The 15,214-nt window shown below is 36.8% G+C and overlaps 1 protein-coding gene across 1 annotated transcript in view; it reads right to left on the reverse strand.

The window, feature by feature from the left end:
• Positions 1–8,781: 8,781 nt before the first annotated feature.
• Positions 8,782–15,214, reverse strand: part of LOC146141183 (uncharacterized) — a 55,418-nt gene continuing 48,985 nt past the window's right edge. The window contains exons 19-26 of the mRNA XM_083392840.1: positions 14,387–15,004; positions 13,742–13,803; positions 12,244–13,099; positions 11,089–11,263; positions 10,897–11,023; positions 10,211–10,324; positions 9,769–9,827; positions 8,782–9,204 (exon numbers count right to left, since the gene is read on the reverse strand). Of these exons, the coding sequence (XP_083248966.1) occupies positions 9,096–9,204; positions 9,769–9,827; positions 10,211–10,324; positions 10,897–11,023; positions 11,089–11,263; positions 12,244–13,099; positions 13,742–13,803; positions 14,387–15,004 (2,120 nt within the window). The 3' untranslated portion in view covers positions 8,782–9,095. The remainder of the gene's footprint in view (positions 9,205–9,768; positions 9,828–10,210; positions 10,325–10,896; positions 11,024–11,088; positions 11,264–12,243; positions 13,100–13,741; positions 13,804–14,386; positions 15,005–15,214) is intronic.

The raw sequence follows: 15,214 nt of genomic DNA on the forward strand, positions 1-15,214 counted from the left end.
CAAAATGAAGTTTACATTAAAACCGAAAATGTTGCTTTCTGAATTATGTAAAAATAATGATCAATAGCAAAACATGTGTTAAAAACGCGAACGGTTTACCGAGCGTACCTCAAGTATTAGCCTCAAGCGTACTTCGTTTTAGGAATATAGTTATCAGATAAAAATTAGTAGTTTGCAGCAAAACGTTTGTTAAAACAACTTTCACAGCAAAGTAAAAATGCTGTGTCCAATTGATGGTCAGCCTTTTAACCAACCCAGAATACGCGCGATAAAGAGCTTTCGCGACTCTTGTGCCTACCAAACAGACTCGAGCAAGCCGACAACGGAATTTCACGGTCAACCACGGTTCACTCGTAGCATTAACGAGATGGCCTCTGCTGATTAACAGCACCTTGGGGAGCACAGGCCTTTTGCTAAGTGAGGATTCGTGTATTTGTAAGGTCACCATGTTCAACCACTTATGTCGTTGCTGCTTATAAGATCTAGTGGCGTATGTGGTTCAATTTTGCCGCTTGTTGGAATGCACCAAAGGCCACTGCAAAAGACCCACGGGGCACTACGAGTTTGATGCATTTGCAAATGCTCTGGGTGGGCCAAGGACGTGATTCTAATCGTGATATTCAATTGATTTCTGGCAATGCAAACACACTAAGCTCTATTGCCATGGGGTCCATCAACCACCATAATGTACTTGATTGAATGGCCGCTCCTAAAATGCGCATTTACTTCTAGGAGGATGGTTTAGGTTGTTTTTAAACGTTAAAAAATAAACGTCTATGCATTTTCTGCTTTGCAAAGCCATTAGCGACGAAATGGAAGTCGTGGCTTTGCCAGCTTGGCTTAGTGACTGTAGGTAGGGTCTTTTCGCGGTTCTTGTCCTATTTTTGTGCTCTTTCAAGTTGTCCAGTTGCACAAAATAAACTGAATCTTGAATTCCTCATTTACAAAGGGATTTTTATATTTCTGTGTTTGGTGCAACTCTGTTAGGGTTAAGTGCACTCAGTACTATGATTTAAGACCCGTGCCATTTAACAGTATACCGTTAGACTTTTACAGGTTTATTCAAATAGGACTAAGGAAGTAATCTTTTCAAAATCACCACAGAATCAGGGATCAAAAATAGCTCAAACACATGTGAAATTCATGGCAGAAAATCATACATTTCCTCGAACATATTTTACGCATTTCACAGACAGGTTCGAAAAATTGTTTTTTGGTTACCGAGTCGTTGTTTCCTCGTGTGTACCTGTTAATGTCGCAACAGGTTTGCCGACGTATAAGACCAGGGCTTAATGTTTAACCTTTGTTTAACTTGTGATAAACTGTATCGTTATAGGCACACGAGTTATAAGCTAAGCACTACAAGCTGAAGTAGGCAATCCTCAATACGTTACCCATAACATGTTTTGTAGGCCTCATATGGTACGAACGCTTAAATATTGAAAACGTTAAATTAACGTTACCCACTTTTGCTTGGTTTTATTTTTCCGTTTCAGGATTTTATAGGAACATTTCACGTATTTACGTTGCGCTATGCCTTCCCAGAGTTATACCTCAACGAACTACAACACTACATGCGTATAAAATGTAGCTTACTTACCGAATGTAACTTGTAGGCAGGTCCACAGTAAAGCAGTGTGAAGAAAATACATCCCGTCTTTTGGTTATAATCTCAAGTTCACAGTGAAGCAAGTTATTCGCATAATCGCTGTAGTTAGACTACATATTCTAAACAAATTCAAAGTTCGTTTGTAAGTATCTTGTAGATTGTAAATGATGCTACGTACTTCACAACACAGAGCCTTGTTTTATTCTCTTTTAACTAAGAGTAATAAGAATATCGAAGCTTATACAGAAGAAGCTATCATTTTGAATGTTTTGAATTAGTCTTTATTCATTTTCAACATCTACGAGTGTTTTATAAAAACCGAAACCGTTGGCAGCAGATTTCTACTTGTTTCTAACTGCTCCTCTAACGCGTATATCTTGTATTTCACTTCTTATTTTTGAAACTGTGTTTCACTTCTTACTACAAAATACCTAACATGTGTTTTGTCGAACTGACATGGTTTCATTTCCAACCCACTGATCGAAGTTAAAGCAGCTTAATGGTTCAAAAACCTGATGCATAATGGTTAAAGGTTTTAGTTGGACGTAGTAAAAAAATCAAAGCTCATATAGAAGTGGTTTGCATTTGGTACGTTTCAAATAACTCTTTATTCAGTTTCAACATGGTCTTTAGAGGGGCTTTGGTATTCTTACTACATCTGATAACTTTGAGTTATAATATTAAGATTTGCTGTTTGATCTGAACTGGTAGCGCGTTTTGTGTTGAACTAAAATGATTTTATCCATCTCGCTAATCTGAGTTAAAGCAGCTAAATCATTGAATAACCTAAAAGCGGAAACAACGGATGGTGTTCAAACGGTCCAAAGGATCGCCCTGATTAATACATCCCATTGTCCACATAAAAACTAACCTCATTTTGCACGTCTGTCCTTTGCATTAAAGTACAACCGAGGCAATACGAGTGTACGTAGATCCTGCTTTGTGTCCGTATGCCTTCAGCAAACACCACAAACTATGGAGAGCCAGACACCTCGACTACACGTATACCACAGGCGTTTAAAACTGTCTGATCTGTACAACTGATCAACACTTATCGCCTAATCTTCACGGCTTTCTGATTGTCACATGTCGTCGTACATTAAAGGAATTGGGAAAGTACCGGCCATTACTAACTGGGAAACCCCTATCTGTGTGTAAATTGATATGCCGGGTACTAGAAGTTGATTTATAGACGGGTTGTTCCAATTCACTATACGCAATTCGGTCAGAAAAAGCATTTTTTTACCATTTATCCCGCTAAGGAATAAAGTACCATATTTTGTTTTAATTATAAACCTTTAAAATACGGATAAATCTGAGAAATAAAGGCGGTATGGCGGCCCTGACGTATAACCTAATTGACTTAGCCATTTCGACTGCGCACTGCTGTCGTTTAATAGGTTTTCCTGCCATTTTATCATACAATTCGCACACAGCAGTGCTGCTTAAAATCTCCTTTTGTTCAACTTTCTTTCATCGCATTTTTTCCACAAACTGTTGAAAAACGGCAAAAAAACGACAATTGGAAGGTGCTTTGAAATGACTGTTTAAGCCAATTTGGTCTAAGCGCGTAATGTGAAAAAAATGACAGGGAGGCAGCGAGCCAAATCGGGCTTCTTTTGTCGTTTTCTGCCTTCGCCTGACCTCGCAAAATTCTGAATAGCTGTGTTGGGGGATTAGCTGGTTAGTATTTTATTTCCCGGGCTTGTAGCGAAAGCGCGACTACCGCGGCGTCTATTGTGCCAAACCTAAGATTCGGTCGCTGATAGTAATGATCAGCCTGTCTGGCGCTTTCACGCAACACTATTGCCGTCTTTTGTTGATGATCTGCCATTAAGGAATAGTCTATTGAAGTGGGGATGGCGCCTTCTCGAAAAGAAACACTTTCGCATTCGGACTTTTGTATTTGTGCGCGAAACAACATTTCCCGATAACATAACGCACCTATAATGGATATTCTGTAGTTTTTTTCTTTTCAAGGCGGCTTTCACAATGCAGTGTGGTTAGCACTTAAAAGAACAGCTTGGATTTTAGGTTTCGATGTTCGGTAGTTTTACCGTAGACTTTCACATCGCAAATATATTCCTCTAACTGTCAAAACTCACGTCTTAAAAAAAATTAAGCCTTCATTTACCCTTCCGCATGTGTGTTTGTGCGTTACGCTGTCTTTTTAACAAAAGACTAAGTTTGCTTTAACTGTGTAGTTAAAGCTGTGACTTAAAAAAAAGCTATAAAATTTGTACATTTCGTTGAAAAGGCACTCTGTTAGACAACACGAATTGGTTTTCGGTTTCCAAGTTTTGTAGTAAATTTAACCCTGAAGAATTTTTACTAATTTTAATGAGAAAAAAATTCTAACCAACTTTTTTCTTTTAACCTGCTAGTTTTTCGTCATATATTAGGATAATCCAAAATTTCAAACCACCACTTTTAAAACTGACTTCACTTTTCGCAAACCTTTACAACATTTGCTTAACTCAAATCCACATTTTAGCATAAGTGTTTTTACAGCTAATCATGTCGGTTAAATTTAAATAATTTGTGTCCAACTTTTTACTACGACTTCTAGTCGTTTAACATGTTGTTTTTTTGTCAAATATTGAACTTTACAATAATCCACAATTCCTTAAAATCACTGTTAAAACTGACCCGACTTCCGCCTTACCTTACAACAGCCACTAAAGTCGAACCGACATTCACGTTTAAGCAATAATTTTGTTACTGCTGGTTATGTCGATTATATTGGAATCGTTTTCGTAACCAACTGATAACTGCGCCTTCGTTTCTTTCAATCTGCTATTTTTTCTTTATATATTAAACTTAACGATAATCCATAATTCCCTTTAAAATCTGATAAAACTGAACCGACATCCGCCTAACCTTTACAACAGCCACTAAACTCGAATCGACATTCACCTGAAGCCCTAGCCAGCAAAACAAACAGGCCTTTTTGCACTTGCCCCGCAAATGTAAACACGGGGTGTCACTCAGCAAACAGAAACCCTAGCGCCAGCCTTTCCCGACAAAATCCCAGTGTAAGGCTTTCCTTAGCTCGCTTCCTCGACTCAATAGGGCCAGAAAGCGAAAAAGGCGCCTTTAGTTGGCGACTGCGGCCGCGGCGTCAAGTTTTATGGCTTACTGCCGGGATTAACGGATCCCTTATTTCATTAACGCCCGTCGGTAAATCACTTCGGAACTGCTGCTGTTGTTGCTACTAGGATGCTTTCAAAGTATGTAGCTCTGAGTTGGGCCCTTAATAAATTGCCTTGGCTGCAAATGACAGTTGTGGGCCGCGCTTAAGGTTTTGCAAGTGTGAACAAATCAATGCCTAATGGTGTTGGTCATGGTTAGGGATTATCTTTAGCCTAATGTGATGCACATTTTATCTCCTATATTTTTTCAAGGAGGTAGACTATACGGTGATCGTATAGTTTAAAATGGACAAGTGGCTTAATGTTTAAAAGAGTTAATAGTTACTCTTTCAAGCGTTACACATTTAGGTTTCCCAAAATATGTCTCGAAAGTTTTGTTTGACATGTTTATATTGAAAGCACCTCCATACTATTACACACTTGTTGCGACAAAAACTACAGACTGAGTTTTGATGGCTAACTAAATTTGATTAGAAATACAAAAATGTTTTGCTTTGAAACGACCACAAATCGAGGTCAAGAATTGTAGGCTGCCAATAAATATTTGTTTGATTTTATTGGATTTTCTTATGAAGCCTTTGCTGAGCAGTCATCTTTTTAAAGAGTTTCGTTTTTGTCATGAAAAAAAAACGAGAAACAAAAAATTCGCCCGACGAACGTGCGCCTTAATGCTATGCATTTTGATTAAAAAACAGTTGCCTACTCAATCTTTTTAGACCTTTGCCACTAAAAAATGTAAATTTAAATATATGAAATAAGTTTTTCTTTAACCCTTTAAAAAGTAATCAAAAGTTTTTCACCTCAAAAAAACACCACATTAAATAAAATGTAACATTTCTTAATTTAAACGCGCGTTTTGAACGGTAAGAGGGTGGTAGAACTGTATAGTATTTCCCAGTGATAGAAGGGTTGCAATTAACGGGCAAGTGTTTATTTCAAGGCCAGCCTCGATTAAGTTATCATTGATTGGGGACTGGATTAACGGCCCTTTCATTACGCTGCAAAGCATGGCGAAACCGGCATGGCCAGAAATCAATACTATACTGTTATTGAAATGTTTCGCTCACCATCTGCGTAGTTTAGAGGCAATGTGGCCCACAACTTTCAGTTTGTGATTTTTTTAGTGAACTCATTAACTTTTTGTCGTTTTAAAAATGTAATTGCTATAAAACAAGATTTTGTCATTTTTTATATTAATTTTTCCTACTCCACAAATAAGGATATGGCATTAATTTTTTACGTGTTCCTTTGTTAAAACTGAGATAGGTTTAAATTTGCTCAAAGTACATATTAACTAATCATTAGGTAAAATATTTTTTAGTTACTTTAAAGCAGCCTAATTTCTGGGCGTTTTCGTAACCAATGACGTAAGTGATGAACTTTGGTTTCTGGAAATAAAAACAGCGACGTGGCGTTCAAGTTCAAATAACAGTTGGTGTGATTAGAAGGGCACACAACCATGCATATTTCAAACTAGCGACCGCCAATAGCAAGCTTATTCAAACCAAGATCAGCGTCCAAGATAGTGTCGGCCTGTTTCCTTGACTTAAAATACACTGAAGCCAGGCTTACGAAAAGTAATTCTACGAAAATCTAGAAAAGTGTCGCTGTGTACTGGCACATAACTATAGCCTGTAAGCCTAAATTACATTGTTTGCATGACGTTGTTACTAAACACTCACATCTACCAACGTTCTGCGATTTATAATAACCGTTTTTTTTTACATTGAGATACTAACGCACTGTCAAACTATAGGTAGCCTTAAAATACAAGTTTGGCAATTTCCTAACTCTAAGAGTAGAGTCCCAAACATCTACGGACAAATTATTCTCTTAATTTATACTTTTCTTCTACAGCTTATCTTTTATTATATTTTTTCTTTTTTTAGCAGTTTATTTAACTTCGAAATTCCTTTTGAAATTCCTTTTTTTCCTGAAAATGGGCCCGCGTGGCGTTGTATTGAACAAGAATTTCCACAATCGTGCTATTTTATTTAACAAAGGAAGTCCAATACATCGCAAAGGCGACTTGTATAGATTTTTTAAGTTAATGACTGAACTGCTTTAACTGAACTGAGTATAAAGATATAACGATGCATCGCCCTCTTAAAAGACTCATTAGCTTTAATACCATAACAAGACGCTTTCAACATAACTTTCAGAAATCAAAAAGACAATGAAAATTACAAAATATTTCGGTTGTAAAGATGTTACCAGGTTTCAAATTAAGCGTTACCGAGTCTTAATTATGCTTATAAATATTTTTAAAGGAACTTATAGGTTCAAAACAGGCCCCGGTTTTGCGTATCATGCGATACAGGTATCTTTTATAAATACTTTGGGCCTACTAAAACGACATTTATTTACAACAACCAGAACATTTTTATATTTTAAATGGATTACTAAAGACAACAGCATTAGAATAAGTATAAATATACACGTTCTTAGTAACGGTGGGTGGAAGATTAGCTTTCAAGGAATTTAGTTCAGTTAAAAGAGTCATCCCTTTTTTTGAAAAACACTTTTCGAATTAGCGTAACTTGCTACACAGGTCTTTTCTTATACAGTAAAAATTAGTATGTTATCGACAACCTAAATAATATCATTAAGTTCGCCAAATTGGTTTTAAATCTCACAAAGAAGACCCGTATTTCTGCCAAAATATATTTTTACTCGACCTTTGATTCCCTCTTTGGAAAACACAACAACCCTGAATTGCCGAAACTTTCAACACAGGTCTACATTTTAAGGTGGAAAATAAAATAGTGAAGTTGCGACAACATTCGTAATGCGATTAAATACCCCAATGTAGGTTTTAAATCTTATAAAAAAGACCCGAATTTCCTGTAAAGTTGTGTGAGATCAAGTGCATCCCAGAGGCTCTAGTTCACACTGGCCCATAAATTATTAAAACCGGACCGTCAGTGCAACCGTATAGTCCCACTGGTGTCTGCTGATGCCGGCCTTGTGATATATTTCGTTTACCTTTGTCGTATTCCCGTGTCTATATGAATGGCGTCTTATTAAATATTCATGCTGTGATGGCGTGGCGTAAGTGGAATGAAAAATCCGGCAACCCAATATGTGATGTAAGGCCGGAAGAAGATATGTAATTAGGCGCATGCCAGACATATCCGCCTTTCTTTTAATGTGATTGTCTTGTACTCTAAAACCCGTACGGAAAATCTTTTTGGTGTGGAATTGGTTCTTGGTTGAAATATCTTGGTAAAAAAAAAATCCGCAATTGTTCAAAATAATAAATTAAAAGACGGTATGTAATTAGGCGCATGCCAGACATATCCGCCTTTCTCTTAATGTGATTGTTTTGTACTCTAAAACCCTCACGGAAAATCTATTTGATGAGAAATTGCGGTTCTTGGTTGACATATCTCAGTGAAAAAAAATCCGCAATTGTTTAAAATCATAAATAAAAACAGAAAAAAAATTATCTTTGTTTAAGCCTTGTAAACATTTGGAAATTCGAAAAAAAATCCACTTAAATCTCTTAGTTGTCTGTAACTTGTCGAAAAAGAGGAAATTCGTTTCAAAAACCTTATGCTTAAGTTAAATTTAAATCTCTTAAAAAAAAATCATGAATTTATAATCTATACGCTAGTAATAAGCTTCCGCCATTTTAGGGCGGCGTAAATTCACAGACAATCATATTGATTCGTCTTTTATTTGTGATTTACGGAAGGCGCACGTACATAAATACTTCGTCAATAAAATTATATCTCGTAACACTGTGCGAAATATAGGACAGTAAACCTTGATTTAATGGAAACGCGCAAAGTTATAAACGCTTAAAAGATTGTGTAACTTGTATATTTTTATTTTACCACTACAAGTGCTTGGACAAACAAATAAAGTACACCTTCAAAACAAAAACAGTAAACTAACACGAAAAGGAACTTTTTTGCGCGATTAAAAATACACCGAGTCAATGGCATTTAAATAAATAAAACAACCAACATAGAAAATAGGAATCAAATCGATTACGATAAAAATTGGTGACCAAATTGTTTAGATTATTTTCCTAAATCAAAATCAAACACTTTAAGTAGAAAGGAAAAACGTTCAACAAAACAATTAAAACAGGAATATTTGGAAGAAAACGAAAAAATGTTTTTCTCTGTTTTACAAATTTCCTAAAATATTGTGATTTTTGTTTTCGCTTCGGGTGTTATTGTATTATTTCTGTTTTATTCTATTTTAAAAGAATTTAAAGATTTATTTAATTTAAGAAGCAAACATCCTGTTTTATGCGCGGAAGTTCAATAAAACGTCTAAAACCTGTATTGTTGTGATGTTGTGCATCGAAACTTAAAGGTTGTTCACAAATTGTGCCTATCTCTGTCCCGTTCCTCCCTTATTTGTTGCATCTGATCAGCTTGAGCTTGAAGCTGGCGAAAGTACAAAAACTCCTGCCGCAAGACGGCGCACCTGAGCACGTTAAAATTATTGGTTAAATTTATCTGGAAACACAGAAGTTAGTACTGTTTTATGACCTTGGCAAAAGGCCAATAAATCGTATTGAGAATGTTTTTTATTTCTGTTTGTTAAAATTGGTATTCTATTTATTTATTCATTGTTGATCGTTTGATATGGAATACGTGTATGTTCTATATATTCAATTATTTTGCAGCTTTAAATCTAGTGCGAGAAATAGCACGTAATATTGTTGGTTAATCACCTGAGCACGTAAAATTAAAGCCTATAAATCTTATTGTTTATCTGGGCGAATATTTTTTATTGCCTATTTTAATTAGAATGGGTATTTCATTTATTTATATGTTGTTGATAGATTGGTATAGGATACGTGTTGTGTCCTCTATACTTGTTTGCAGCATTAAATGTAACGCGAGAAATATAGAACTTATGCAGCATTATAAGTAAATAGCTAGATGTATGAAGCTCCGGTTATGGCATTTAATTTTAACATTTGGTTACATGTTTGTTAACATTTGGTTGGATGTTTATTGCGTTAATCTTTAGTATAGTTAGTACCTTCTCTCTATATCTTGTCTTGTTTGGTCATCGCTATCGTCATTCGATCCAGTTGTGCCCTAAAGTATGAAACATACAGTAGATTTGATAAGTGATTCTGGTTGGAAAATAATTTTTAAAACTGGCTTGTTTTTGTTACACATTATATAGTTACGAATAACTTGCTTCGCACAAATTTCGTTTCTTATATGATTGCTCATTTCAAGTTACCTGAGGTAAAAGCAAAGGTTTAAAAGGTGGATTTCAAAATGGTTTCTGTAATACACACTTTATCGATTTCTAACAGATTTGGGGGTAATTTAAATCTTCCTAAAGTCATTATACTAGTTAGCATTTGTCTTGTCGGATAGCATTGTCTCGTTAAAAAGTAATACTCAGTTCATGTAAAGCGGGAATACCTATTTCATTTTTCATTACATTGTATGAATTTATTTCCACTCACAAATGGCGAAGTTATCTTTCTTGCTGCAGAAGGGCTACGTGGGCTTCTCTGATTGGTTGATGATCGCCTTGTGTTTGCGTCACCAGCGAACTTTAGAAGCTCATCGCGTAATTCCTGAAAGTGAGAGGAAAATTAGAGATGGAAAATCGAATGGTGTTCCTGTTTGGGTATTCATTTCGTAAAATTTATGTTTTGGTTTAACATAAGTTTTACACTAATTTCCAGTTTGTCAATAGCATAATATAAATTTAAAGTAATCGCTTAAAATGGAGTTTTTGGCATACTGGAAATACTGCTTAAGAAGTTTATCACGTAATTCCTAAAATTAACGGAAATACATTGAGATGGCAAGATTAATGCAATGCCAAACTTTGAATGGATGTTTACAATATATTACGGAATTATTTTTTATTAAAAACATTTGGACGACTATGAGTGTCGCTAATTAACCTCTTGCGGCGTTGAGGTTTGTTTTGTGAATTTTTTTATTACTTTTTTTATCACTTTATATTGAATGAGAATCCTGATACGTCTCTAAGTGCGCTATTAACATTTCAACTCAGAATAATCTGACTTTGAAACTGTTTAGACATAAACATTGTGGATTTTGTCCAAATCACAAAACTATTTCACAGTGCATGTTTTTTTTTCTTTTAAATTAACTTAAAGCTATTTAATCAACTCACAGCCGACAATGTAGAAGTAGGCTTGCTGCTCTCAAACTTTCTCAAGGCCTCCAGAATCTCAGATTCCATCGCAAACTCTGAATCCCACTCGTAGTTGTCTTCTATGGAAGAGTTGTCACGCCGGGATCTACAAGTGTGCAAGTTCAATTAGTACAAATTTTTATGGCTAACTTGTTTTTCAATTTTTTTTACCTTTCTGATTGCGCTCTACCGCCACCGGGCGACAGTTGTATGGTATCTTGTGTGACGTAGCCACTGCTCAGCGACTCTCCGTGCGACGAGCGATGACGTCGCATGGTTGGTGACGTCACTCGTGACGAAGGCAGTGATGACGAATGCCCGGACAAAATTTGTTCAGGACCTGAACCTATAGAAAACATTTGGTTAGGGATGGAATTTAATCCTGTAACGCAGGGATGTCCAACATGAGGCACGCGTGCCAAATGTGACACGCGACCTAGTACAAAATGGCACGCAAGCCCCCCTAAAAATACAGCCAATTGTCAAAAAAGTTAAATTTGTTATAGCCAATTGTTATTGTTGATTCACAATACAATCCCAGCAATTACGACAACAAACAACTAATGATATTATAACATTATACTGTTTTCATATTTTGTACAAAAGCGCTTTTAATATTACAATAAAATAGTTGCTAAACTGTGGCACGGAAAGAAATTATAAAATAAAAATTAGCACGTCGGCATGTTTGAGTTGGACACCCCTGCTGTAACGCTTTTATTATTGTCAATCGGTTTTGGAAATTATGACGTCACGAATTTTTAGTCGAATAATATGACGTCATAAAAGGATGCGAAAAGTCAAAGCAAAAAAAGTTGGCGGTATAAAGAAGTAGCTTATACTTTTATGTCAGTGGTTCTTAAGCGGGTTGTCGCAGCACATTTTTAATGCTTAAGGGTGCCGAGAGATATTTGAGAATCTTTAAGAATCAGATTTTTGCTTAACTCTTACAACTTTTTGGGTAAGATTAGAGTGGAATAAATCCAATTATAACGTCCTACGTTGTGTAGATTTGATAAAACCGTTTGGTTTGCTTGCTCAACTTCAATTATTCCCTATTTTTCTATCCCAGTTCCGTTTATTTTGACATTCTAGTGAATTACCTACAGAAAATCTTGAAGGGGGTGCCGCAATCTTTATTATTTCGGAGGGGTGCCGCTAGCCATAAAAGGTTGAGAAATACTGTTTTAGCTATGCCAAATTTAGCGAAAAATGTTTTCTAGCATATCGTTAGGCATACTGTGAGTAATGAATATAATGTTAAGCTTTTGGAATTACGCCAGTTTGTTTAATGTTCATTTATTAGAGTTATATAAGTTAAGTTACCTGTGCTTCCATCCAGCACGTTTGGGGTTGACGTCTCCGGTCGATTGCGCAACTTCGTCTGTAGATTGCGCAATTCGTTTCCAGCGGGCGGTTTGGCGTGTATTCTTTGCGCTAACATTTCCTCCCTATTCCTAAATGCCTTGGTGGGCGAATTAGGCAAAGATCTTCTTCCTTGCCTGGATTTCAAAATGATCTGATCGTTTGTTCCTTGCGTAAAGGAAAACGACAAACTCTTCTTCTGCACTCCTAAATGTTCACGTGGTGGCGCCACCGAGCGTACAGGAAGGGAGAGATTTTGTAATCTCGAAGTCCGACCTAGGCTGCCCCAATGCTGCTGCCATTTCGTTGAACTTGTAGCACTCTGCTGCTGTTTTGAACTGATGGCGCCCACAGACATTATCGGGCTTGTCGTTTTTAGCGGGCTGTGATTGGGCGAGACGCACGATGACGTAGTGCCGAACGAACCAATCGTGTCGCTCTTTCGAACTGCGTCCCAAGAAATGTCAGCAATCGATATCATGGTCGGTTTAGGGACTTCACTGTAGATTCTGTTCGAATCCCTTTTTCTTTGCTTTTCTCCTTGTAAATAATCCCTATACTTGCTGCGATCGTGGGTGAATCCCCGCATAGGAGAAGGCGCGTTCTGCTGGGAACACTGACCCTTGGTCAAAGGCGACGTAACGCTTTGTGCGCGACTTCGCGAAGGTGGTCTCCTTACTTTCTTTTCAACTTCGGAGTCGGATGCGAACAAGTTTTGAGAGTTGTTGTGCTCCGGGCTCAACAGCGCCTCTAGCGACACTCGCTTGTGGCGGTCGTGTGCTGCCCTCTGGTGGTAAGTCGAACCTCTCATGCGAACCTTAAAAGGAATTTGCTTGAATGTGAATTGGGAACTTGGAAACTAAAATATTTGAGATCCTATGCAGTTGTCATGTTCGAGATAGTAAAGTGTAATAAGTGATTTGATATTACGTGGATTCTATCGGCTAAGATACTAGAAGATATAGCTTAGTAGGAAAAATATATTATATTGTGGTTTAGTGTTGTAATGACATGTTGAATGCAATGATTACATCTGTATAGTTGGGCTTTTAGTTCATACCATTTATCAATTTGTGACTTTTTGAAAAGAAAATGTCCTATTTATTTTAGTGAAGTGACTTAGATTATTGTTTAAACTAGATGCATCCATGTTTGCATTTTATAAAATAGTTGACACTGCTAAAAATATGTTGTATTAATAACATTGATAAGCTTTACACATTTTTTAAATTGTACAAGTATAGCTACTATCTGAGATTTTTTAAGTTAATAAAGCAAGTATACATTATTTTAATTTTCAATCATAATTTGGCTAGATCAGTAATTAAAAATTTGCTTTTTCTATTGGTATTTTTGTTGTTGTTTGTTTGCTACATTTTATTGAAAATCAACATCCAGGTCCACAACACTTATGTTTTCTCAGTTTTATTCTATAGTTTGGTATACGCTTTGTACTTACTTCCATATCTGCCACTCTCGGTGTCAAACTTCTGCCGACGTTGTAATCCACAGGATCTGGTCCTTGTAGAAACAAACTATATTTCGTTACCGTGTGGTTGTTAGACATTTATCTCTTAAGCATTTATAATAATTTTCATAAGGTTATTTTTGCAGTCGAAGATTGAAATAGAAAAAGGTGACTTTTCTGATAAATCATTCTTTTTATACTAGATGTTTGTTTTTACCCCAAGTTTTTTTTTTCTTATACTACATAATTGTTTTCTGAAACAGCAGAATAGTCAAGAAAACTAGAAATTCAGATCAGACACTGTTTATAGATTTTAAAAGACATATTTATTTTACAAGCAAAAGCATAGTCGGTATATTTTGTTAGTACATATATATATATCGTTTACATCTATAAATGGTCTCTTGCCTGAATTACTAGGTTTACCAGACTATTCTGTTACCGATCAGGTATTGGGGTCAACAGTTATCTTGCAAGGGTCAAGGTAATATTTAATAACACATATTCAGTGCAATATTGCTTTCTCAAAATATCACTTGATTTGATTAACTAAGAACAAGCTTACTTTCGTTTATTATTCAAGTATTCTTAAAAATTCTTATAGCTTCAAACATGCACGTTTAGAAATTTACTCACCAACTTTATAGTTGTCACCCCGTTGCATCACAATCTGCTGATGCTGTGGATTACCTCCAGGAGCCTTTACAAAGCGCACCTCGATGTCGCTATTACTGCAATCTATCTCCAAAGTGGGCGAATCATGGGAATTTCCCTCTCCACTCGAGAACGTCCGGTTATTCCCCTCAGTCGCTACTTGTTTATGCCTCTCACGATAGAAATCGAAGCTGTAGCTGGCCCGGGACCTCGGGCGCCGCAGGAACCGGTCCGGGCTTACCGACGCCGCGCGTCCCATTGTTGACGTCATAGACTTACGGTTCGGTTGAACTTTGACCGGCGACGAAGACAACAGGGGAAGGTGTTGCCCCGTCGGCTCGTCCACGTGACCTGTGACGTGGCAACCGACTATGATGTCATCGTCGACTGTATTATTTGAACTTCCGGTTGACGCGAAAGCGCCCTGCGTCACTTCCGCTGAATTTGCGCTCGTTATGACGCCGAAGCAGGATTCATCCACCGCGCACTCTGGCTCCACCTTGCGCCTGCGGTCGTCAAGCATGAGAAACCGCGTGGTGGCGCTGTTGTCTTCCAATTGTTTAAATTTCCTGGGATCGCACGATACCGTCTCGAATGTTCCTAAAGAAGAAAATAGAACTCTTTTACATTTGTTTGTTTATAGCAAAGATTCGTTGAACAAAATTTGAAAAATAAGATGTATAGGAATTTATTTGTTTTGAATTACTAAAAAGCATAATATAGAACTATACTGTCTTTAGTAATGGACTGCATTTTATTGCGTCCAAGAATACGGCTTCGGTTTAAACTGACGCGTTTGTTAAAGACGAT

Source organism: Ascidiella aspersa, chromosome 6, assembly GCF_963924565.1.
Source record: "Ascidiella aspersa chromosome 6, kaAscAspe10.2, whole genome shotgun sequence".
In the NCBI taxonomy this organism is placed as follows: domain Eukaryota; kingdom Metazoa; phylum Chordata; class Ascidiacea; order Phlebobranchia; family Ascidiidae; genus Ascidiella; species Ascidiella aspersa.